The following is a 26,404-nucleotide window of genomic DNA, read 5'->3' on the forward strand; positions in this document are numbered from 1 at the left end:
CTCCCTTGATTTCCTACTAATGGTACTTCCCTTAATGGGTACAGCTGCCCCCCCCTTCCCTTCTTTATTGCTATCCCTGCTGCTTTCTGCTCGTGACCTTTCCTGGCTTCTTGTTCTGTGTGCTGGTGGTGAATCAAGTACCAGGAGCGGAGCCACCGGGGCTTGTGGCAGCGGCAGTGGAACCACCAGGGCTTGTGGCAGTGGGAGTGCAGCTGGCTGTGGTAGATAAGAGGGGGGGGGAAGGTTATCTAAGTGATCTCACTGATTCTTTTCCTTTTTGGTTTTTAATGCATACAGGGGGAGTAGGCCAGGACATAGGCATTCAAGGCCTTACAGATTCACCCTTCAAATGACCCGTACATTGGCTAGTATAAATTATCAGGTCGTATCATTTCCTTAGTCCATTCTACCATACAATATTGTATCGTTTGCTCTTTACTTTTTCCTCTCCTGGATTCACATTTGTCCTACAATTTTAACATTACCCCAAGGGGGATGTCCTGGGGTATATCTGGCAAAATGCTCCCTCTTTTTCCAGTACTTTCAGTACCTTTATTTTCCTGCTGGTTTATACCACCTCCTGGGTATTTGCTCTGGCATTGACCCATTTTTTTTCCCCGAACAGGTGTTCCCTCGCTCACTTTGACCTCACTTGTTCAGACCTTAGTCCTTCTTGTCAGGAATTTCCTTAATAACAAGTCCCTTCTAATGCCTCTTGCCTCTGATTCTCTACAAGGAAAAGAAAACAAATTCCTCTCCGTAACTATTATCGCATCTCACCCCCCCAACCTTTTATATACAGAAAATCCTCTTCCACATGCTTTGTTCCTTCACCTGCCGCCCCCCTCGTGGGGTAGCAAAGCTGAGGTTAGAAGAACTCCTCACCTGTGTTGTGATTAGGTCACATCTCACACACACACCATTCACACTCTTACACACCTACACCTGTTCTTATCCCAACAAACCAAGCAATACTTACAGCCTCCTTTTCTCACCTGGGTCTTTGTGCACGAGTTTATTACAGGTGAATTTACTGCAGTCTACTCCAGGAGCTAAAAATTCTTCGCTCATAATTTACCTTATGGATTTCCTCTTCCCTGAGAGAGTCCCCTGTCACTCGGGGCCACCCGAGGCAGAAGCCTACAAGGTGGGGCGCCTCCCTGAGATCAGGAGTCTCCCTCAATGGATTTGGAAATTTCCGGCCAACGCACCAAATTTATTATGAATAAGAAGCTTGACTAGGCCAATATTCAAGCAGCAATCAATTTATTATTTAATATGGTAAAGTATGAGCAATACAGTGCTGGGTACAGTGGGGGAACTTTGCCCTCCAACTGCACACCGATAATTGATGGTTACAGGTATTTATAGGGGCACTCAGTTTTTTTCAGCAGTTTCTATTTCCAATCTTTTACCCATCAGCAATTTTCATTCCAAAATATTATATCACAATTCTATACACTATTGTGATTTTAATTTCTCGGGATGTATCTCAAAGGAGTATCCCCAGATGGTGACGGTCCAGTTTCTGAAAGAAGAAAGACGAATCCCATCTGGTGGGGTCTGGCTCCCCAGATGTGTGTCCACCTTTTAATTGCAGAGACTCTAAATCTCATAACAGTGATGTCCAGCTTCCCTTTGGTCAAAACCATAAATCCTTGAGGTGATGTTCATCTTTCTTTCTCAAGCTGTTTTTCTCTGCTTCAATAAGGCGTGAGGTAAGCATATTTCCTTCATATATATTCAAAAGCTATAGTTTCAAGGATACAAGTAATATTCTAAAATTATACATCAAAAGGTTATTATTGCAGAGCTTTTTATGGATTAAATGCAAGCAAAAAGCAACATCTTTAACACCTTAATTCCAATGCTCCTAAATCAACCAGGGTTAATTGCAAACAAGATAGGTTCAAAGGCCTTTTTCCATGCTTTATTTTCCTCAGTTATTATTAGAATTCACAGCTCTCCCATTGTCGGGGTCCACACATTTCGCATTCGCAAATACACACGTCGCCTGTTTGTACCTGACACGAAACAGAGCTTTGCATCTCACAGGGGCACCGGACGAGGCCGGGAGAAGGGAAGGGCTCCCGCGCGGCCGCCGCTCGGGGCTGGACACTGGGCTCAAAACTCATTCCCCGCAACCCGAATCGCCCCGGTGCCCCGAAACCAAGCTCCGGACTCCGCTCGGGACGGCCCCGGGCCGCGCCCGGGGCAGGACCCGCCCCGGGCAGGACGCACCAAGTCCGCTCAAAGCGGCCCCACTCCGCTGGGGGGGGGAGAGGAAGCCGCGCCTCCGCTCGTCAGATGCGGAACAGCGGTGGCGGGAACAGAGCGCGGTGAGAGCGGGGCGGTGGCGGGAACAGAGCGCGGTGAGAGCGGGGCGGTGGCGGGAACAGAGCACGGTGAGAGCGGGGCGGTGGCGGGGGGAGAACGAGAGGCTTGAGGGAGAGAACGGTGCGAATCCGGACTAGGGAAGTACCGAGGGCGCCGCGAGATCGTGGGGACCCGGAAGAAAGGGCACCTGGCACACGGCGGGGACATCGGGAGGAGCCAGGAAGGAGTGGGGCCATTGGGGTGACACTGGGGGTCCCAGCCCCAGGGCTGGGGGGCCACTGCGGGGAGACTCGGCGGTCTCAGGCCCAGGGCAGGGTGGGGTGCTCTAGGGGGACGCTGGCAGCGTTCAGCCCCTAGCGTCCCCCTAGAGAGGACAACGGGGGCACCAGGAAAACCCTCGGGGCGGGCGGTGACCCATCTACCCCAATTTATGGAGCACAGCGTGGCCCCTTTCCACCCACACCCCGAATTTTTTGGGCCCAGCGGTGCCCCCTTGGTCCGCCACTCTGTGGGCTGCGTGGTTCTTCCTCTAGCCCAGCCCTTGTGTCCCAGCAGTGACCCCATTTCCCCGTGGGATTTTCTGCCCCGATGGCGAAAGACGAGCGGGCAACACTGCTTGAGGTGCACCAGGCGCTCTCGGAAGAACAATTCCAGAACCTGAAGTACCTTCTGGAAAGCAAAATTCCTGCCGGGCTTGTGCTCCAAGCATCGCGCCCTGAGTTGTGCCGGATCCTCCTCCAGCGCTTCCCGGGGAATTCCCTGCGTGAGATCGCCAGGATCCTGCGGCAGATTGGCCGCCCCGACCTCATCCAGCGCTTCCAGCTGCCCCTGGAAGAGCAAATCCCGGAGGAAAACCCCAGGGAACCTAATAGGGACACCCCCAACGGGACCAGGGATCCCACTTCAGGACGGCATCCTGGAGGGATTCCAACTCCACCCATAAATCCCCAAATATTGACACAGAAGGATTTGATGACAGTCGCCGAAAGATTCGGAAAAGAGTGGAGGCAGGTGGGAATTCTGCATCTAGGGCTGGAGCAGAGCAGGCTGGACCAGATCCAGGAGGAAAATCCGAACAATTCCACTATGAGGAGTTTCGAGATGCTGCGGGATTGGCAGCGGCGTCAGCGAGAGGAAGCCACGGCGTCCCAGCTCCTAGCCTGCCTTGAGAAGGCCCACCTTGATCCCGAAATCCTCAACTTCCTCCGGAGCCTCCAGGGGAATTGAGGGACCCCCAAACTCCCTTCCTGGGGGAGGGGAGTGTGATATCAAATTCATATAAAATTGAGACCATTAAATGCTCTTTTATTCCATGAGTGCTGAGTTTTAGGATCAAGTCCCGAGAACATCCATCTTTACTCCTGATTTAAAGATCCCAGAAGGAAGTCCAGGCTCTGCTCCACTTCCTCAGGGATGGACACAGCAGGTTTTGCAGTACTTTCCCAAGAGTTTTTTGCATGCTGACAGATCCTCTTCCCTACAAATTCCAGCCTCTGGAACTTCAAGAAGCCATGGGAATGTCAGGAGAGTCACAAGGCTACTACATGCTGATCCCAGAATCCACAACCTCCTCTGGAGCTTCCAGGGGAATTATGGGACCCCCTACACCCCAAAGCCTATTTTGAGGGTGGGGTTATATCAAATTATTATCAGATCAAGACCATTAAATGGAGTTTTATTCCATGAGTGTGGAGTTTTGGGGTCATTTCCAATTTGGGATGAGGGGAGGAAATCAAGGATCTGCTCCTCTACCTCAGGGATGGGGGGAAGGTTTTGGGGTCTTTCACTGGGGTTTTTGGGAGTGCTCACAGATCCCATCCCAATTCCTGTATCTCATCCAGGAAGAAGTCCAGGTCCTGGCGGGTGACAGCAGGATTGGTGATAATCTGCCGGAAGAAGTTGACGTGGGATCCTTGGGGTTGGTACCCCACCATCATGGAGCCCCTCCGGATCATCTTTTCCTTGATGGCTGGGGCCACCTAGGGGGACACACCATTTCAGGAGGATTTTGTTTTTCTTTTTGGGTGATTTCTGGGGATTTGGAAGGCTGTTGGAGGTGGGAGGAATTTGGAATTCTGGGCTCACCTTTCCCAGTTTGTCCCAGAATTGCGGGCAGTTCTCCTGGCCCCGCAGGCTGGGTGGGATGAACCAGAAGCAGAGGTTGATAAATTCTGGCTGCAGGAAGAGGAAGGAGATCATGACCCTTCACCCAATTCCCAGAATCTGATAGGGATTTGCACTTCCAGAAATTCAGCCATGTGTATTTACTTGTCTGTGGTTGGAACCTCCAGGATTTAATACTCCAGGATTTAAACCTCCAAAATGGAAACTTCCAGGATGATTAAACTCCAGGATTTCAACCTCTGGGATTTCAACCCCTGGGGTGATTTAAATCTGTGGAATTCCAAACTGCAGGATTTCAGATTCTGGGATTCAAACCTGTGGGATTTGTCCTCAGGGATTTAAACCTCCAAGACTTAAACTTCTGGGACTATTCAAACCTCTGAGATTTCAGCCTCTGGGATTGAAAACTCTGGAATTTAAACTTTGGGGATTCAAACCTTTGGGATTAACCGCCAGGCAGTTAAAGTTCCAGGATGATTTAAACCCGTGGCATTCCAACCTCCAGGACTCTTAGGTGTCCATGTCCCCCATTCTCCATTCCACCATCACCCTTACCTCCATCACCAGCTGGAATCCCTCCCTCCTCTTCACCTGCTCCAACAGATACCTGGGGACAGCAAAGGGGTGAAGCCAAGTTTGGGAGGGTGGAGGGTTCCCCCTGATCCTGGGGCTCACCGAGAGGCACCGAACGCCCGCTCCACACGCTGTGCCAGCCCCCGGGTCCCCACGGCTTTCCAGAGGATCCAGAGCTTGAGGCCGTCGGCGCGGCGGCCGCATTGGGGGCTCTTGTCCCCTGTGTCCAGGGACACGTCGTAGAACTTGTCCCGCTGGAACAGGTACGAGGCCCCCACGCCATGGCAGCACTGCAGGAGCCCCTGGGATGGGCAGGGGGCACCAAAATTAATGAGGGGGCCCAGGAGGCATCCTAGGGGCACAAATTCAGGATGGGGGGCACCTACGGAGCTGTCACGGAGCAGGAATGCTGAGCACTGCAACCCCACCATCAACAGCTTGTGGGGGTTCCAGGTCACTGAGTCAGCTCTGGTGGGGGGGAACAGCAGAGTTTGGGGGGGGCCCTCTGGGGAAAAAGGGTATCCCCAAAAGCTCAGAGGGCAGGTGGGAGTCTTTTGCGGGGGTAGGGGGAGGGACACACCTGTGGATGCCGGCAAGGAGATGACGGAGTTGGGGGGACAGGAGGGCGCTGCCCCCCCATGCTGCCTGCAGGAAAAGGGGGATCAGCACGCACAGGGGGACCCCCAAGCCCCCCCCAGCCAAGCACCCCGAACTCACGTCCACATGCAGCCACAGCCCATGGCGGGCACAGACGTCGGCGATGGCGTCCAGCGGGTCGAAGGCGCCCAGGATGGTGGTGCCACTTGTGGCACACACAAAGAGGGGCTCTGAGCCCTGGAGGGGATTAGGGAGGGGTCTGGGGGTATCGGAGGGTGCTGGGGGCATGGAAGGGGGTAGAGGGCAGGGGAGCACAGGGAGTCAAAGGTTGCCAGGATGGTGGCACAGAAAAAGAAGGGGCTCTGAGCCCTGGGTGGGCATTTGGGGGGACTTTGAGATGGCTCAGGAGGAAAGCTGTGGGGGGCTGGAGGATACAGGGGGACATTGGGGGTGCAGGAAATGGGCTATAGAGGGATTTGGGGCAGACAGGAAACTGACTTTAAGGAAGGGCAGGAGGTCTGGGGAGGACAGAGGACATTGGGTGCATTGAAGAATTGAAGAGATAGTGGGGGGACATTGGAAGACATTCAGGGTTTTTGGGGGGACATTGGGGAGATTTGGGGAGACATTGGGGGACTTGGAGGGTGGTTTGTGGACATGGGAAGGGCTTTGGGAACATTGGAGAGGCTTTGGGGACTTAGAGGGGGACACACGGACTTTGAGGGAGCTTTGCGAACACTGGGAAGGCCGTTGGGGTTACTGCGGAGCCATTGGGGAGTTTGAGGGCCTTTGGGGTGTGCAGCCTCTCCTGACCTCAGCTTTCACCCTCTGGATCTCCTTCTCCAGCTCTTCCGGGATCATCTTCCTCCTGAAGGGAAGGGATAGGGATGGATACCTGCAGGAATCCCCTGACCTGGGGTCCCTCGGGACCTCCCAGCACTCACCTCTCATCTGTCCGCACCAGGTGAACATTGTCCGTGCCAATTCCCAAGAGAGCAGCTCCTTTTAGGATGGAGTAATGGCTCTGGGCAGGAAAACAGGACCGGGATTGGGGGGACCCCAGGAATCAGATCTGGGGTCACCTCAGGGACCAGACTTGTGGTAACCCCAGATTTTGGGTAATCTCAGGGACCAGACTTGGGGTGACCCCATGGGCCAGGTTTTGGGGTAGCCTCAGTGACACCAGGTTTTGGAATGACCCCATGGATCAGGTTTAGGGCAACCTCCAAGGATCAACTTTGGGGCGACCCCAGGATCAGTTTTTGGGATGACCCCAGGTGAGCCCCTGGATCATGTTTTGTGGAGGTCCCAGGGATGACATTTGGAGTGACCCATGGGATCAGGTTTTGGGGTGACCCCAGGAATAGGGTTTGGAATGACCCCATGGATTAGAATTGGGATGACTCTGAGGATTAGGTTTTGGGGTGACCTCGAGCCCCCAGTCCCACCTTCCTGGGATGCAAACAGGCCCAGGCGAGGCAGGTCCCAGTTCCCTCTGCTGCGGCTCTCCGGGAAACGCCGGAATCGCGCCACGTTCATGGCCAACATGTTGGACATAGAGCCCCCTGCCCAGGACAGGGACCTCCGTTTCACCCCCAGGGCACCACGGACAGGCTGCCAGGGGCAGAGGGGGGACAGGGATACCCCTCGGGAAGGGTCCGGGATACCGGGAGCGAAGATGCCATCGCCGCTGCTCCACCCCACGAGCTCCCGGAGCTTGGCCAGGACCTGCTCCTCCATCAGCACCAGCACTGGGGCCACTTCGTATGTGTACCTGGAAGGGCCCAGCAGCAGTCGGGGGGGTTCCCCTCCCCCTGAAACCTCAGAACCCCAAACAACTTTCCCAGAGCCTCAGCACCCCAAAACCCTCCCCGCAGAAGCCCCCCTCCATCAGCACCAACACTGGGGGCTAGATCAGGGCAGTCAGCACAGGGTTTTGGCAGGTCCTTTCTCATTTGGGCTCCTCAACACCCCCAAAACCCTCCCTCCAACCTTGAGCAGCCCAAAATCCTCCCGCCAGCACCTCCCCCTCCATCAGCACCAGGGTCTCCTTGCAGGTGGATCTGGGGGAGGGGAGGGTCATGGCAGCTTTTTGAGGGGTCTCCCCATGCGCCAGCTGCCCTTTGGGAGTGTTGGGGGCTCACGGGCTCGTGTTGAGGGTCTCGGTGAGGAACCGGCCAGCCAGGGCGTGGTGGTCCACAGTCCAGCCCCAAGAAAAGCTGGTTGAAGAACCAGTTTATTTATTTGGCATGTTTACTGCTTGATTTGTGGTTTGGTGGTCCTTTTGGGTTTTTTCTCCCCCTGTTTTTAGAGTGAAGTAGGTGAATGAGGCTAGTTGGCCCATGATGATGAATGGGTGTTCTACTGGGTGACTGCCTACTAAGGTTAGAATGAGGATATTAGCGACTAGGGCTCACAACCCTTGTTCAGGGTTCAGGGATAGAGACCTGCCTTTGTTATTTTATTGGGCCAGGTGTGGGTTTATCTGTTTGTTACTTAGCTATTTTCTGGCCAAGTTTCAAACCCCTGTCCCCTCCCATCGTGTTGTTAACCCCTCCTATCCCAAACTGTTCCCTTCCCTTGAAGTCCTTCATTGGTTTATATACCTTGTATTCCCCACCTTGTGTTCCACCCCCAATTCTCCTGATTAGCTAGAGATTCTATCCTCCCCTGAGACCTGCCCCCCTTTATAAGCTGTTGTTTGCCCCCAGTTTGTGGTCCTGGGACCTTGGGGAGGGGGTTTTTGCCATCTAAAAACGTTACCCAGAGTTCTACCCCAGGCCCGTGCTGTGGCCCTTTTGTTCCACGCTGCGCCTCCAGTGGTAGCTGGGATAGTGTGGAGCCCAAAAGAGGGGGACTGTAGCCCACCCCCGTCACCATCCAGCCGGGATGCGCAACAGGGGGTGACCTGGGGGAACACAGAGGGAACAGAGGGTGGTCAGGGGAGGACATGGCGGGGGGGCAGGGAGAGGCAGGGAGAGATATGGGAGGGGATAGGGGCAAATGGGGGGGAACATGAGAGGGTTAAGGATGGCACGTGGAGGGTGGGACACGGGAAGATAAGGGGAGGGCCTGGGAGGTTCCGAGGAGTCATGGCAGGGTCAGAAGGAGACTGGGGAGACAGGAGGAGGATATGGAGGACGGAATGAGGGGGTGTGAGGAAATGGGAAAATGGGTGGGCAGAGGGGATACAGGGGAATCAGGGGATGCACAAGAGGGACATGGAGGATGGGGGGACAGGAAGGATTGGGGGTGGGTAGGCAGAGATCAGATGGGACTTGGAAGGAGTTGGAGGTATATGGGGAGGGTCAGGGAGTGGATGCAGGGGGAAATGGGGGGGCATGGGGGCAGTCAAGCGAGATGCAGAAGATTGGGGTGTTATGAGCTTGAACAAGGCCAGATTTTGAGAAGGAAAAAGGCTCTCATTTATTAAAACAAACTACAGAGGACGGGGAGTTTGACATAAGCCCAAACTCCCATGCAACAACCCAAAGATAACGTGTCCCAAACACGCTGGGTTCTCCCCCAAAAGTAGGTCCCTCAGAAGGAGAAGAACCCCAAACCCAACCGAAACCCTCACTTTATAACCTCTCTCAGGTCCAGGATTGGTGGGTGTTGGATCTGCACGTTGATTGTTTGTTTTCCCGTGTTCTCATTGGTCCATATCGATATTCATTCTGGACCAATCATTTTCTTGGGGCATCGAATGATTGGTCAAGTCCCCTGTCCAATCACCTCCCGCCTCCCTTCGACTATCACCCCCACCAAACCCTGGACCTGCCCTCCCCAGGACCCACAACAAACACCCATCAAATCACCCCAAAACAGCAATTCCAACCCAGCCCCAATTCAACACAAATTGAACACCATTTATAACAACTTCCCCCCTAAAACTTTGATTGGGCTTTAGCCCGCATCAGCATGTCCAACATTTTCTTAATTAGTTTCTTCTTCAATGGTGTATAGTTGTCTCAATTTCTGGTATTGCTTGCACATCTCAGGGGCTGACTTGGCAATCTCTGAGTTCTCCGCTATTTCCACTCCATTTTCTTGTAGTAGCAGCTTTCTTTCATTAAACATGGTTCATAAACCCCATGTCTTATCTTTCTTTCAATCAGTCTCTTTCCTGAACAGATTAATTTTTCTTTCATAGGGCATTCCCCCATTAACTTCTGTTTGAAATTCCCTATATTTTCATATAGCCAATGTGTTTTTCCATCTTCTATACAGCTGGTGAATGACAAAGAGTTGAAGCAATTGGGACTCGGATTCGTGCGGGTTCTAGGGACAGCAGTCCAAGAATCTCCTGCACACAGAGGATAGTGGCATTTCTGAAATGGCAGTGGGGGTCCGGTACAAGCTACTCTCCCAGCCATGTCTCCCCTCCACAGAGGATCAGCGACTCTGTGGTAAGAATATAACCTGATCCAGTCTTGCCCCCCCGCTTTCCTTGTTTATTTCTGTGAGATTCTTACCAATTACTGCTGCAGGAGTCTACCTTTCCTTTTGTATCAACCTGTTCCTTCCGTCTTTTAGGGGCAGATTGCTAGAGGCATGGGAGAATGCTCTATCTTTTCCTGGATCTCAGGATCTGTATTAATAAATACCAGAGATTAAAATACTTCCTTCACAACTCATATCATTTCACCCCCCCTAAATAGAGAAAAAAAAGTTACAACTTTCAATTAGTTATTTTACAATAAATCTAACAAAGTTCTATTATAACTCATAACTTATTTGTCTTCTTATGGTGTTTCTGATGTCTTCTTCCTTAGAATCAGCTTGGTGTTACTTAGCTGAGGTCAGAGATAGCCCCTCGGGTGCTGAAACTGGCCCTTTCACTCGGGTGACAAGTGTCCATCCTGCTCCTGTGTTTGAATAACTGTTTCGGTAAAACTTGGAATGGACCTTCCCACTTTGGGATTAATGGTTGTTCTCTCCAGGTCTTGATAAATACCCAGTCACCAGGTTGGAATTTGTGGATTTTGAAATCAATGGGAGTAGCTTGAGGAAGATATCCCTTAATTCTTCTAAAATGCAGGTTGTAGTCTTGATATATTTTCTCACACCCCATTCTCCTTCTTCATATGTTCTCACATCTCCTGAAGTTGTTAAGAATGGTAAACAAAACATAATTTCATATGGTGGCACTCCTATATTTGCCCTTGGTTTAGTCCTTATCCTCATTAGTGCCAGAGGGAGACATTTCAACCAATTCTTCTTTGTTTCTTCTGTTAATTTTGTAAGAGTTATCTTAAGAATCTGATTCATTCTTTCTACCCTCCCAGAACTTTGGGGTCTCCATGGAGTGTGAAATTTCCAGATGATATTTAGAGCATTCATTAGTTGTTGTAATATCTTAGCTGTAAAATGAGGACCTCTATTGGAGTCAATAGTATCAATTATTCCATATTGGGGTATGATTTGTTCTAATAAAATTTTGCTTACAGTCTCTGCAGTTCCTTTCGTTGTTGGATATACCTGCACCCAATGAGTCAGATGGTCTATCATTACTAGTAAATACTTATACCTTTGTAACTGTGGTAATTCCGTAAAGTCTGTTTGTATACATTGAAATGGTCTTTTTGCTAACTCGCTTCCCACTGGAGGTAATTTTCTCATTATTTTTCTATTTATCTTCTGACATGTCATACATTCTCTGGTTATTATTTTGGCAATTTCCCATACCCCGATACATACATAAGTTCTCATAAAATGATCGCACAAAGCTTGAGTGCGCCGATGGGTTGAGACATGTAGGTCCTCTAATATCTTCCTAGTTAATGCTCTAATACTTGTCTACCCTCTGGCATCCTCCATTCTCCTTTTTCATTTTGGTCCGCACCATGTTTTAGTAACTCTTCTTGTTCTTTCTCATTAAATGTAGGGATCTCCTCCTTTCCTCTATCATCATCATCATTCTCATCTCCTATTTCATTTAGTTTGAGGATCTTTTCTGAATTCTCCACTGTGGCCCTCTTTGCAGTTATATCTGCCAAGTTGTTCCCTTTTATTTCTCTAGTATCACCTTTTTGGTGTCCTTTTGTATGCACCACTGCAATTTCTTTAGGCCCTTTCAAAGCTTCTAGCACTGCTCTTATGAGGCCTTCATGAATCAAGGTTTTTCCTTTTCAGTAACAAATCCTCTCTCCGCCCAGATTTTCCCAAAGGTATGTACTACCCCATAAGCATATTTAGAATCAGTGAATATAGTGCCATTCTTTTTGTCCAACCATTTCACTCCTTTTAATAGTGCATCAATCTCACAACACTCTGCAGACCAATTCACAGGAAGCTTTCCTTTTTCCACAACTGTCATTGTATATCCCTCTACTATGGCATATCCTGATACTCTTTTCCCATCAACTACTTGTGATGAACCATCTATAAAAAGTATTTCTCCCTCAGATAAAGGTTGTTCTAATAGATCCTCTCTGACTTTTATCTTCAAATCTATAGTTTCGAGACAGTGATGTGGCAATTCTTCCTTTGGTTCTCCATATAAGAACTGCACAGGGTTCTGAATTCTTGTTGTAGCTAATTCTATATTTTCACTGTTGTTTAAAATCAATTCATACTTTAAAAGTCTACTGTCTGAAATCCACTGACATGCTCTCCTACTTACGATATTTTTTAAATCATGGGGAGTATATACCTTGATTTTGTTACCTAATGTTAACCTGTAACCTTCTTCTAGGAGAACTACAGTGGCAGCTACCGCTTGGAGACAAGGAGGCTGACAGCGGCGAGGGAAGACAAGCAATCAGTTAATATGATTGGTAAAGCAAGCTTCAGCTTATTTTCAGTACAACGGAACTTTTATATGTTTCTATTCGTTATGCGTACTCATCTGTCGTGGGTTGACAGCCTTTATCCCAATATCGTGTGTTGTGTCTGGCAGCTGTGCCTTTTCTCTCTTCCCCCCCCCCCCCCCCGGCCGTCTTGCTGCGGCGGGGCGGGGAAGAGAGGGGGGAGTGTTTGACCAGGCCTTTTTGCTTTTGGCTTTTGCTGCTTGGCTTGGCTAGCCGCTTTGCTTGCTTGCTTTCTGCTTTTTTTGTGCTGTTTTTTTCCTTTTCTCTTGCTCCCTCTTTCTTACCCTCCCCTGAAGATACTGGACCGGCTCCGGACGTGACCTGAGAGCTCCAGGACACCCGAAGCTTGCAAAGAAGAGTGGCGCCCTCTCAACACAGTCTGTTTTTTCTGTTTTCTTTTCTTTTCTTGTGTTGGGGAGTGTTCTTTTGTTACTTGTAAATAAATAGGTTTTGTTTTCCACTTTGCTCCTCCGAGAAATTCCTTCCCGAACCCGGTGTTGGGGGAGGGGTGGTTGGAGGTTTGTTTTGTTTTTGGGGGGCTCCCTTTTGGAGATTTCCCCTAATTTGTCCTAAACCAGGACAATATACTTTTTGGTGCGTTGGCCGGGAAAAAGGAGGCCAAAAAACAGTGGAAAAAAAACCTATAACAATAATATTTTGGTTTTGGCTATTTTGTGGGCATATCGGTGATTCATAATGTCATTTGGAGTGGAAGCTTGCCGGTCGTTCTGGTCCCTAGGGGTTTTTGAAGTTTTAATACTTTTGTGGTCCCTGGGGTTATTTCCTTACCCAAAAATAGCTCTGATGTTGGCCCTAATAAGTAGCTTTTGTAAGCGGGGGGCACTAACCAGAATAGTCATTGTGCTGGTCTTATGTATGATGATGTGTCGGATAAAAATGCTGGACTTTATTTCAGGAATGTATGGACTGTTATTATGGTTGTTTACTCAGTTTGTTTGGGGAGAAGAAGGGGAAGGGGCTTTTCAGCCTTTGTCTTCCTTCTTGTCCTCCAAATTGTTGACATCTCTATTAGAAAATACTGAATTTCCCCTGAGTTTGAAAGAAACCATCTTTCTGGCATTTAATTTATTAAGCCTTTTCTATACTGTCTGGAGTGTGTATAAAATGAAGACTGAGATTTCTAGAGGGGTTAGAGACACTCCTGACTTAGGAGTAAAACAAAGCAGGAAAAATCTTGACTGGAGTGGGAAATGGGAGGACATGGGCCAGACTTTAAAGGAATTTTCTGATCCTATGGACTGGGACTTTCCATCTGATCAAATTCAGAATCCAGTCGAGGTGGCAAAGTATTTGAGGGAGAAGTGCCATGGTAACACTAAGGAAGAAAGGATTACTGCAGTGAGCTGGGCCTTGGCATTTGTTTACCGTACTCTGCTAGATACTGTGGAGCAGCAGATAGCAGAAAGGGAACAGGGTGATAAGTTAGTTACTACCCCAGTGACCCAGGCTGCAGCTAACCTCCCAGGCTCCAGGCTAGCAGCTGCATCAGACAGTAGGCCCCAAACCATGGCTGTTGCAGCTAATACAAGAGGTGGAAAGTGTAAAGGCAAGACCGATCGAAAGGTGGAGGATGATGAGGATGATGATGCAGGAGAAGGACCCTCACCAAAATCAGAGGCCACATCAAGGGGCACAGAATCTGGAGCTAATATTGACTCCTTTTCTCTGAAGGACCTCAGAGGCCTAAGAAAGGATTACAGACGACAACCTGACGAATCTATAATTAGTTGGTTAGTCCGCCTTTGGGATGCTGCAGGGGAGGTTACGATTTTGGATGGTACTGAAGCGAGGCATTTGGGATCCCTGTCACATGATCCTGTCATCGATCAAGGTATGATGAGGGGGGCTAACCCTCACAGCCTCTGGGAACGGGTCCTAAGAAGCGTAGCAGAACGATACCTGTGTACAGATGATCTCTATATGCAGCAGACACGGTGGAAGACCATAGAACAGGGGATCCAACGCCTGAGAGAGATGGCGGTGGCAGAGCTCATTTTCTCAGATGACATAACAACTAGAAATCCGGACCTGGTACCATGCACACCTGTAATGTGGAGGAAACTCGTGCGACTTGGGCCACCTGAATACGCTTCTGCCCTAGCAATAATGAAGCGGGATGATACATATGAGACTGTGCTCGATATGGCAAAGAAGCTTCGAGCGTATGCAGATGCTGTGCATGGCCCAACTCATGCCAGAATTGCAGCAGTGGAAACCCGACTGCAGAAACTAGAGGATAAAATTGAGGAGAATCATAAGAAACTCCGGGAAGAGATTAAGGAGGACCTTATTCAAATCTCAGCTGTACAAATTAGAGGTCCTGGTGTCCAACGCTGGCGCTCCTTTGATGGGGAGAGAAGGTACACCCCACGGACTGAGTTATGGGCTTTTCTGCGTGAGTCTGGAGAAGACATGAGGAGATGGGATGGAAAACCCACCGCTGCTTTGGCACAACGGGTGCGTGATTTGAAGAAAAGAGAAAGTATCACCAAAAGGATAGCAGCTCCGGTCGCTCATAGCCGAGATGTTAAGTATAATGATGACGATGACATGTCCGATCCCCTTGAAGGAACTTCTAAGGCATATGCCCAAGGAAAGAAGGACAATCTGGCTTAGAGGGGCCCTGCCTCCAGCCAGGAAGAGGCACGGGAGAACCGGGTTTTTTGGAAGGTGTGGATCAGATGGCCTGGCACATCAGAGCCACAAGACTATGAAGCGTTGGTTGACACTGGATCACAGTGTACCTTAATGCCATCGGAACACGTGGGGACAGAACCTGTTTCCATTGCTGGAGTGACGGGAGGATCACAACAGTTGACTTTGTTGGAAGCTGAGGTGAGCTTGACTGGGAAGGAATGGCAGGAACACCCGATTGTGACTGGTCCAGAGGCTCCGTGTATTTTGGGCATAGACTTCCTCCGGAATGGCTATTACAAAGATCCTAAGGGATTCAGGTGGGCTTTTGGAATAGCTGCAGTGGAGATAGAGGGTATTAAACAATTGAACACCTTGTCTGGACTATCAGAGAACCCATCTGCAGTAGGACTCTTGAAGGTAGAGGAGCAGCGAGTGCCAATTGCCACCTCAACAGTGCACCGCAGGCAGTACCGGACGAATCGAGATGCCGTGATCCCCATCCACAAAATGATCCGAGAGCTGGAGAGCCAAGGGGTGGTCAGTAAAACCCACTCACCCTTTAACAGCCCTATCTGGCCTGTGCGAAAATCTGACGGAGAATGGAGACTGACTGTGGACTATCGTGCCTTGAATGAAGTGACTCCACCACTGAGTGCGGCTGTACCGGACATACTGGAACTGCAGTACGAGCTGGAGTCTAAGGCAGCCAAGTGGTATGCGACCATCGATATTGCTAACGCGTTTTTCTCCATCCCTCTGGCAGCAGAATGCAGGCCTCAGTTTGCTTTTACATGGAGGGGAGTGCAGTATACCTGGAACCGACTGCCCCAAGGGTGGAAACACAGTCCTACCATCTGTCATGGACTGATCCAGGCTGCACTAGAAGAGGGTGAGGCTCCAGAACATCTGCAATATATTGATGATATCATTGTTTGGGGGAGCACGGCAATAGAAGTGTTCGAGAAAGGAGAGAAGATAATTCATATTCTCTTGGAAGCTGGATTTGCCATTAAGAAGAGCAAAGTCAAGGGACCTGCCCGAGAAATTCAGTTCTTGGGGGTGAAGTGGCAAGATGGACGGCGTCAGATTCCTGTGGATGTTATTAATAAAATCACTGCCATGTCCCCACCAACTGATAAAAAGGAAACACAAGCTTTCTTAGGCGCTATAGGTTTCTGGAGGATGCACATCCCTGAGTATAGTCAGATTGTGAGACCCCTTTATCTGGTTACCCGCAAGAAGAACGACTTCCATTGGGGCCCTGAGCAGCAGCAAGCTTTTGTCCGAATCAAGCAGGAGATCGCTCATGCTGTAGCCCTTGGTCCAGTCAGGACGGGACCAGATGTGAAGAACGTGCTCTACTCTGCAGCCGGGAGCCATGGTCTGTCCTGGAGCCTTTGGCAGAAGGTACCTGGCGAGACCCGAGGCCGACCATTGGGATTTTGGAGTCGGAGCTACAGGGGGTCTGAAGATAACTATACTCCAACAGAAAAGGAAATCTTGGCCGCCTATGAAGGAGTCCAAGCCGCCTCGGAGGTGATTGGTACAGAGGCACAACTCTTTTTGGCACCCCGACTACCGGTGTTGGGATGGATGTTCAGAGGAAAGGTTCCCTCTACCCACCATGCCACCAGTGCTACTTGGAGTAAGTGGATTGCCCTCATTACGCAGCGCGCTCGAATTGGGAAGTTAAATCGCCCTGGGATCCTGGAGATAATTACAAATTGGCCTGAAGGTGAAAGCTTTAGTGTCGCAGATGAGGAACAAGAGCCAGTGACCCGGGTTGAGGAAGCTCCGCCATACAATCAGTTACCAGTAGAAGAAACACGCTATGCTCTATTCACCGATGGTTCTTGTCGTGTCATAGGGATGAAACGGAGGTGGAAAGCAGCTGTGTGGAGTCCCACTCGACGGGTTGCAGAGGCTACTGAAGGAGAGGGTGAATCCAGTCAATTTGCTGAAATCAAAGCTATTCAACTGGCCCTAGGTATTGCAGAGAGAGAGAGGTGGCCAAGGCTCTATTTGTACACCGATTCCTGGATGGCAGCCAATGCTCTATGGGGATGGCTGAAGAGATGGAAAGAGGCCAACTGGCAGCGAAGAGGAAAACCAATTTGGGCTGCGGAAGAGTGGAAAGATATCGCTACTCGGGTAGAGAAGTTACCTGTGAAGATTCGCCATGTAGATGCCCATGTCCCCAGAAGTAGAGCTAATGAAGAGCAACAAAACAACCAGCAAGTACATCAGGCTGCAAAGATAGGGGAGTTGAAGATAGATCTCGACTGGGAGCATAAGGGAGAGTTATTCTTAGCACGATGGGCCCATGATGCCTCAGGCCACCAGGGTAGAGATGCCACCTATAAGTGGGCACGAGACCGAGGGGTGGATCTAACCATGGACAGTATCTCTCAGGTTATTCGTGACTGTGAGACGTGCGCTGCCATCAAGCAGGCCAAGCGGGTGAAGCCCCTCTGGTATGGGGGGCGGTGGTCTAAGTACAAATACGGGGAGGCCTGGCAGATTGATTACATCACACTGCCTCAAACCCGCCAGGGCAAGCGCTATGTACTAACCATGGTAGAAGCCACCACGGGATGGTTGGAAACCTACCCTGTGTCTCATGCCACAGCCCGTAACACTATCTTGGGCCTTGAAAAGCAGGTCCTTTGGAGGCACGGTACTCCCGAGAGAATTGAGTCGGATAATGGAACTCATTTTAAAAACAATCTTATTAATACTTGGGCTAGGGAACATGGCATCGAGTGGATATACCATATCCCCTATCATGCACCAGCTGCAGGGAAAGTGGAAAGGTATAATGGATTGTTAAAAACCACCTTAAAAGCATTGGGTGGGGGGTCTTTTAAAAACTGGGAGCAGCATTTGGCAAAGGCTACCTGGTTAGTTAACACTCGAGGTTCCACCAACCGAGCGGGTCCTGCTCAGTCTGAGCTCCTTAATATAGTAGATGGGGATAAAGCCCCAGTGGCCCATGTCAGAGGTTTGTTGGGAAAGACAGTATGGATCAACCCTGCCTCGAGTACAGACAAACCCATCCGTGGGATTGTCTTTGCTCAAGGACCAGGTTATACATGGTGGATAATGCAGAAAGATGGAACAACACGGTGTGTACCTCAGGGAGACCTGATTGTGGGATGAGATTCATATATGAATGTCATTGTTTGTTGAATGTGAGACAGAAGGAAACTGTAAGTGTCAAAGGTCTGAGCAAGTAAGATGAGAGGAATGCGTAAGTGTCAAAGGTGTGAGTAAGTGAAATGAAAGTTTTTATTGTATATTCACGATATGGGATAAGGGGTGGAGTGTCGTGGGTTGACAGCCTTTATCCCAATATCGTGTGTTGTGTCTGGCAGCTGTGCCTTTTCTCTCTTCCCCCCCCCCCCCCCGGCCGTCTTGCTGCGGCGGGGCGGGGAAGAGAGGGGGGAGTGTTTGACCAGGCCTTTTTGCTTTTGGCTTTTGCTGCTTGGCTTGGCTAGCCGCTTTGCTTGCTTGCTTTCTGCTTTTTTTGTGCTGTTTTTTTCCTTTTCTCTTGCTCCCTCTTTCTTACCCTCCCCTGAAGATACTGGACCGGCTCCGGACGTGACCTGAAGACGTCCAGGACATCCGAAGCTTGCAGAGAAGCGCCGCGCCCTCTCAACACACAGTCTGTTTTTTCTGTTTTCTTTTCTTTTCTTGTGTTGGGGAGTGTTCTTTTGTTACTTGTAAATAAATAGGTTTTGTTTTCCACTTTGCTCCTCCGAGAAATTCCTTCCCAAACCCGGTGTTGGGGGAGGGGTGGTTGGAGGTTTGTTTTGTTTTTGGGGGGCTCCCTTTTGGAGATTTCCCCTAATTTGTCCTAAACCAGGACATCATCGTTAGTTCATTGGTTTAAAGCAAAAAGTTACATTACATACTCCTCTTCCTTTGTGGTTTCTAACACAGGGTTCTTCCTCATTCTCGTTGCTTTTACTTTCAATTTTTATATTGCAAAACCTCTTTTCTTCTTCATTTTTACTGCTGTCCTTGCCCTTTCGACCTTGTCAGCATAACACAGCACACTTTGCTATCTCCTTATCATGGCGTGCAGCCTAGTTATGTCAAGCCAACATGGGGTTTGCTTGTACAACATTTCAAGGGACCCATGGCCCTGTTTATCCAGCCATTCTTCCACAATAGGCCAACCTCTGATAACCGAGTCTGATAATTTTGAGATGTGGGCAATGGGCTTCCGCACTCCACACCATTCTTGTACAACGACACCATAAGCTATTCCTTCTTCTACATTAGCAAACAGTTCAAACAGTCTATTCAAATCCGGTAAACTTAACGCTGGGGCATTTGCTAATTTTTCCTTTAATTCCTCCAGCTGCTTCTCATCATCTTCACTCCTATTTATAGGCTCATCTTCAACCATTTTGTTATATAGGAATTTAACTAACTTTGTGTGTCCATCTATCCATCATTTACAGTATCCAGTTAATCCAAGTAATTTCCTTACATCTGTTTTTGTTGTAGGTGCTGGTAAGGATAGTATGCCCTGAATTCAATCAGCATCTAATTTCTTGTATCCTTTCCCAGTTATGTGACCCAGATCTTTTACTTCAGGTTCAACAAACTGTAACTTCTTTTTGGATACTTTTAACCCTTTTCCCCCCAGGAAGTTCAGTAGATTAACCGTTGTTGCTTGTACTTCCTCTCTTTGTTCCCCAGAAATCAACAAATCATCTACATACTGTAGAACCTGGGAATTTCCTTCGGGTGTAAATCGTTTTATGATTTCTTCTAGAGTTTGGCCAAACAAATTTGGTGACTCTGTGAATCCCTGAGGTAAACTTGTCCATTGCAGCTGTTGTTTCCTCCCAGTTTCCTCATCCTCCCATTCGTATGCAAACCATTTTCTACTTTCTTTTTCAAGTGGGCAGGACCAAAAAGCATCTTTCAGATCTATAACACTAAACCATGCATGTTTTGATGGTACTTTGCTTAATAAATTGTATGGGTTGGCTACCACTGGGTATCAGGTAATTGTTTACTTATTTACTTCTCATAGGTCTTGGACTAACTGATATGTACCATCTGGTTTCTTCAGAGGCAATATAGGAGTGTTATGTGGGGACATACATGGTTCTAGAATTCCTTCTTCAATCAGGTTTTTAATGACAGGTGTCAGTCCTTGCTTCCCTTCTATAGAAATTGGTTATTGTTTAATTCTTATTGGCGGAAGGTTGGGTTTCATTTTTACTTCTGCAGGTGGAATGCTTAACAGTCCACCCTCTTCTGCCCACACCCTCGGATTTATGGCCTTTTCATCTTCCTCCCTCAAAACCATCATCTTTACTACCATATGTTCTCCCTCAGGTACTACTATCTTTAATTGCACCTGCAAATCCCGGCCTAGAAGGTTAGAATCTAATTCTGGCAAGTATAGCAGGTCTGCAGAGCCTTCTCTGAAACTTCCTTTTATAGACACTTCTTCAATGATGGGTACTTCCAAAGGGTTGTTTTCAGCCCCTCTAACTTTACATGTTCCGTTACTTAGTTTGCATCCTTAGGGATTTTTGAAACACTTGAACGATCTGCCCCAGTGTCAACTAGAAATTCAATTTCTTCACTCTGAGGGCTAATTTCTAAGTTTACCAGAGGCTCCTTTTGATGACCAATATCATCCCTCAGAGCGTAGAGCCCCTGACACCCCTAGTCATCTCCTGTTTGCCTCCATCCGAGAGTGTCCTGTTCTTGTGCGATGGCTTCATCTATTCTTTCTTTTCTACAAAAATTCCTGGTGTGTCCCCTTTCTCCACAATAAAAACATATGATATCGGCCCAAGGTGGTCTTCCTTCCACCCAAGATGTTCTGCTATCTCTATTTGGCTCTTTCTTGCTACTTGGTTGTACTTTGAATTCACCTCCTCGAGGCCCTGCGTACTCGCCTTTTCTCACTCCTGTCAATTCACTACTTCTGAACCCTGCACTTTCCCTAGCCACTGCTACCATGATTTTTGCTTTTGTCCTGGTCTTTTCCTCCTCCCTCCTTAAATATACTTTTTGTGCCTCCCGTAATAACTCGTTCATTCCTTTTTCTTGCCAATCATCCAGCTTTTCTAATTTTCTCCTGATGTCTACCCAAGCCTTTGTTACAAATTGAATTTTGACTAGGACTTGTCCTTCTGGACTGTCTGGATCAACACTAGAATACTAGAATACAATTCAAAATTTCTTTTAAATGTCTCTAACCAGGCACTAGGTGACTCATCCCGTTCCTGATGGCTATCAAATGCCAGTTTAGCGTTATTTGTTTTACGGACAGCCTCTCTTATCCTTCTTATAATTAGGGTTCTATATTGTCTCATACTTGCTCTTCCCTCCTCCTGATTTGGGTCCCAGTTGGGTGGATTGAGAGGCATCTTCTCTTCCCCTCTGGGACCACCTCAATTCTCCCTCTCCCAAATTTTCATGCCTGCTGCACTAATCATTTGTATTTCCTCTGAGGAAAAGAGTATTTCTAAAATTGAATTTAATTCTTCCCATGTGTAAATATTGGGTCCTAGAAATTGATCTAGTTGCTGTGAGATGCCTATGGGATCTTCTAATAAAGGTTTAATTTCTTTCTTAAAATTTCTAACCTCAGAGGCCGTGAATGGGGCATTCACAAAACCAATACCACCTCTGGCCCTCCCCATAGGCACTTCCCTTAGAGGAAACAACTTTTCAATTCTCCCACCTTCATCTTGAATTTTCTTTGCTTGGAACCTTGTATTATATTGATGGCTTTCTACATGCTTATCTGGTTCAATTAACTTCTTTTCCTCTATATCTTTACAACAACAGGCCCTTTTCACTCCCTGACCTTTTGTTTGCAAACTTTCCTCCTGCTTTTGACTCTCAGTATGTTGGGGTATGGGGGATAAATAAAAAGGAATGTTTTGTGTATGTTCCAGAAATAAGAATAGAGGAAGAGGTACTTTGGGTTGTCGGTTGAAATATGGAGGAAAAATAAAGAGGGGTATTTTGGAAAGTTTTGGGAGCCAAGACTGGGGTATGGACACTCTGAGTGGTACTAGAGACCGGTGTCTGGGAACTTGAGGAACTGGAGGGAATCTGCAAAACTGAAGGAGTACTAGAATGGGCAGGTTCTGGTATATTTGGGAAAGGAGATGATACAGAAGAAGGGATGCTGGGAGCAGGACAACTTGAATTAAAAGGTTGAGGTGATTTTAAAACTCCTGTGGGAGTAGATCCTGAAATTGCATCCACCTCATGAGATGGTACTGAGGGGGTACAAGGTTGGAGGGGGAGGAGGAAGGTGGTCTATAGGAGGAGTCAGAGGAGGAGGTAACGGGAGGTAATCTAAGGGGGATGGATACTCTGAGTGTAATCTAAGGCATCAGGAGGGGGAGGCAGAGGAAGATGGTCTAAAGGATCCCACCTCCTTTCTGGTAGCTTAGTTTCTTCTTTTTCTTCTTCTCTGGATACCTTATAACCTTTTATTTCCTCTTCCTGTTTCTCCCTTTCTAACCAACATTTAGCATAACTAATCTCTTCCTTGCAAGGTTCTACCCAGGTATTGACATATCTATTTAAAGCTGTACATAGCCATCTTTCTTTTGTCCCGTACCAGGACAGGTCCTTCAGCAATACTCTCTTTAGGCCATATTTCTGTACAGTATCTCATAATTTTTATTTTATCTAGATCCTTCATTCCCTCATAAGTATCCCAGTTTATTAAAAGTTCACCTAAAGGACTACTAGGAGGTATTTACTTAAAAACTTCCTTCCCTTTTCTCTTCCTGATAGCACTTTTTCCAGCACACTGTCCCATCTTTAACTAGCAATTGGTATCCAATTACAATTTTAAAAATATATATTATTTTGTTAATTATTTTTTTGAATTTATTTATTTATTTTAATTTTTTTAATAAGGGATAAGTATTAGTTATTAATGAGGAAGAGAAAATAAATATTAATTATTGTGGAAAATGTATTAATAACGGTTACTTTTAAAAGTTCCTTATCATAAGAGGCAAGACAAAGATGGCAACTTTTAAAGAAATGTTTGACCTGGGAAACGAAATAAATGTGGTAGCTTTGGTGGGAAACAAAACAAAAAAATGGTGACTCAAAGAAATATTTAGTATGGGAAACAAAATAAATATTGCAGTTTAACAAGGGTTTCGGAATAAAAATGTCAATTGAAATGAACATTTATAACCTAAGAATAGTGAAATATCCAAATTAATTCAAAAAAGAAATGTAACAGCTATTGTCTTAGCTGGAAAACTAAACAATAACGATGGCTATTTCAAGAAATTAAGCAACTTACAACCACTTGCTTAACCAAATACAAAATAGACGCAGCGAGCCGCTTACTCAACAGAAGACAAAATGGCCACTCTGAAATAAACCACCTGCTCACCCGAATACCAAATGACCACAGCGAGCCACTTGCTCAACAAAAGACAAAATGGCTACAGTGAAACGAACCGCCCGCTCAACCAAATACAAAATGGCCTCAGCGGGGTCTTATACTTGCCCTCCCTGAGTAGCAGTCGGAGGACTTTCAGCTTGTCCTCACCTCCAAACCTCACTCTGCAGAGATCTCGACAACTCATGTACAATGGGCTTCCACTGGAGAGGCTCTGCCTCTTGAATTTTGCCTTAGCTTAGACAGGTTCTAACATCCCCTTCAGCCCTAGTGGCTGAAAGGGCCCTTCCATAGCAGGGGGCCCACCTGCCTGCTTGAGGGTCACTGCACCTGTGAAGTTTAGGCCCCTCAGTTACCCCTACGACCCCCTGATGGGATCCCAGCTCAGGGTCCTGAGTCTGTCCCCCTCTGCAACCCTCCCAGTGGGATCCTAGCTCAAGGGCTCCCTAACTCTCCTAGGCTGGGCACCCTCCCCTTCCCCTGTCTCAGAAAGGGGCACTCCCCTATACTGTGGCTACTTTGTCTGGCAGTCTCTGTATAGGAGTTTTTCTCCCACCCCTAAGGTCCTAGTTCCTCAGAGATTAGACTCCCCTGCTCTATCTCTGAGGAACAACCCTCCAGGTGATTTGGGCTAGTGGTCAGAGCTTTTGCCCCTTACTCTGGGCAGTCCAGCCCACTAACACCCTCCTCTCAAGGCCAAGGGCCCAAATCACCCCTTGGAGCCTCCACTCACTGGAGGAACGGGCGCCTGAGCAGGTAAGGGTGGCTAGAGGAGGGTACTCCTCGTCTCCCCTACTCTAGGGGTCCCTAGAGGTACACTCACTCAACGGCTGCAACACTCGCTTCCCCCACACACTTGCTTCGGGAGTCAGCGCTCACAGTCCCTGTCTCAATCACGCACATTCACTTCGCACCCCCTCGCACCTTAAACCCCACTCGCACTGCTCAGGGGCAGTGTGAGGCCCACTCCCTCTCGAAGGGCTCTCACCTTTTTGGGCTGTTGTGTCCTCTGCAGCCTTGGGTATAGGCAGCAATCCCTTCTGCAGTCCGACGTAGTCAAATCTCTGGCAGCCAAAAAAGGTGGCTGGACGTATCTCCCAGGTCCTGAGCTACCCCAGACCAGTTTGGGGCGTGGGCCTATCCCTGATGAGTCCCCAGAAGATGTTATGGATTCGAACGAGGCCAGATTTTGAGAAGGAAAAAGGCTATTGTTCATTAAAACAAACCACAGAGGACAGGAGTTTGACATAAGCCCAAACTCCCATGCAACAACCCAAAGATAACAATGTCTCCCAAACACACTGAGTTCTCCCCAAAAAATGTAGGTCCCTCAGAAGGAACTGTGTGTTGATTGGTCCCTGTGTTTTCCGGTGTTCTCATTGGTCCATATCGATATTCATTCTGGACCAATCATTTTCTTGGGGCATCGAATGATTGGTCAAGTCCCCTGTCCAATCACCTCCCGCCTCCCTTCGACTATCACCCCCACCAAACCCTGGACCTGCCCTCCCCAGGACCCACAACAAACACCCATCAAATCATCCCAAAAGAGCAATTCCAACCCAGCCCCAATTCAACACAAATTGAACACCATTTATAACAGGGGAGACATGGAGGGGAACATGGCAGGGGCCACAATGTTTGACACTGTCAGGCACCAGGGGCCACACTGGGAACCGCTGGGCCGGAGTGAGAGCTGCCGTGCCCAATGCAGTTTGTGCAGGGCTAAACTGGGAGGCACTGGGCCTGCCCTGGGGCTGAACTGGTGTGCACTGGTGTGTACTGGGAGCGCACCGGTGCGGACGCTGAAGCGCAGCACATCCCGGCAGCGCTGCAGGAGCCGCTCCCGCCCCTCCCCATCGCTCCGCAGCTCCAGATCCAGCAGGTCCCGCAGCTCCTGCAGCTCCTTCCAGTCACACACCTGGGAAAGCACTGGGAATGACTGGGAACGAGACTGGGAATGGGACTGGGAACCACAGGGGGAACGAGCTGGGAATGATGTTGACCATGGGAATGGGACTGGAATCAGGAACCAGAATGGGAATGGGACTGGAACCAGGAACCAGAATGGGAATGGGACTGGCACCAGAACTGCAAACAGAATGGGGAATGGGAATGACAATGAGGCTGGAAGCGGGACTGCAAATAGGACTAGAAATGGAAACAAGATGGGGAACAAGACTGGAAATGAGAATGAGACTGCAACTGGGACTTACTCTCATTCCCAACCCCACTGCCACTCCCAGTCCTGTTCCGAGTATAAGATTGGGAAGGGGACTCAGAATGGGAACAGGACTGAAAACGCGAACGGGACTGAGAATGGGATTGGGAATGGGACTAGCTGTTGGAACAGGGCTGGGAGCGGGACTTGTATTAGGAACAGGATTGGGAATGGGACTGGAACTGGGTTTCAGAATGGGAATAGGACTGGGAAAGGAGCAATATTGTGACCCTCACCCCCTTCCATGTCTGCTTCCAGGCACACGCCTGGGAATAACTGGGAATAGGATTGGGAATGACTGGGAATGAGAATGGGATAGGGACTGGGACAGGGAATGCCTGGGAGCAGGACAAGCAATAGGGACAAATCGGGAACCCCATCCCCTGCCAGGGGGCTCCTTCCAGTCACCTACCTGTGGGGACAGGAATGGGATTGGGATTGAGAATGGTACTGGAAACAGGAATAGGATGCAATGGAACTGGGGACCCTCCCTCCCGAGTGCCCCAGTGTCCCAACCTTCTGTGTCACATCTGTGCTCTTCCGCACGCCCTCCTCCAGCAGGATCTGGAACACTTCCTGCAGGAATTCCTCCCCAGCGGCCGTGTCCAGGCCAGGACATTCCAATGGGATGCTGTCCCCAGCCCCAGAGGGCTCAGCCAT

The 26,404-nt window shown here is 48.7% G+C and overlaps 1 protein-coding gene and 1 pseudogene across 2 annotated transcripts; one reads left to right on the top strand and one right to left on the bottom strand.

The window, feature by feature from the left end:
* The first annotated feature begins 2,283 nt into the window (after nt 1-2,283).
* LOC131569903 (uncharacterized) lies at nt 2,284-3,988 on the top strand. Of its 2 annotated transcripts, none has more exons than XM_058822218.1 (2): nt 2,284-2,339; nt 2,890-3,988. In XM_058822218.1, the coding sequence occupies exon 2, from the start codon at nt 2,926-2,928 to the stop codon at nt 3,562-3,564; it is 639 nt and encodes a 212-aa protein (XP_058678201.1). In that variant the 5' UTR covers nt 2,284-2,339; nt 2,890-2,925; the 3' UTR covers nt 3,565-3,988. The 2 variants fall into 2 exon arrangements, with proteins under 2 accessions (XP_058678201.1, XP_058678202.1); XM_058822219.1 differs by lacking the exon at nt 2,284-2,339 and adding an exon at nt 2,350-2,372 and having other exon boundaries at nt 2,893-3,988.
* Nucleotides 3,989-4,102: 114 nt separating this feature from the next.
* LOC131569771 (cysteine sulfinic acid decarboxylase-like) lies at nt 4,103-26,404 on the bottom strand (annotated as a pseudogene).

The sequence above is a fragment of the Ammospiza caudacuta genome, chromosome 31 (genome assembly GCF_027887145.1).
Source record: "Ammospiza caudacuta isolate bAmmCau1 chromosome 31, bAmmCau1.pri, whole genome shotgun sequence".
Classification (NCBI taxonomy): domain Eukaryota; kingdom Metazoa; phylum Chordata; class Aves; order Passeriformes; family Passerellidae; genus Ammospiza; species Ammospiza caudacuta.

What these genes read in the sequence shown, in the direction of transcription:
- LOC131569903 (XM_058822218.1), top strand. Translation starts at nt 2,926, where the DNA reads ATGGCGAAAGACGAGCGGGCAACACTGCTTGAGGTGCACCAGGCGCTC.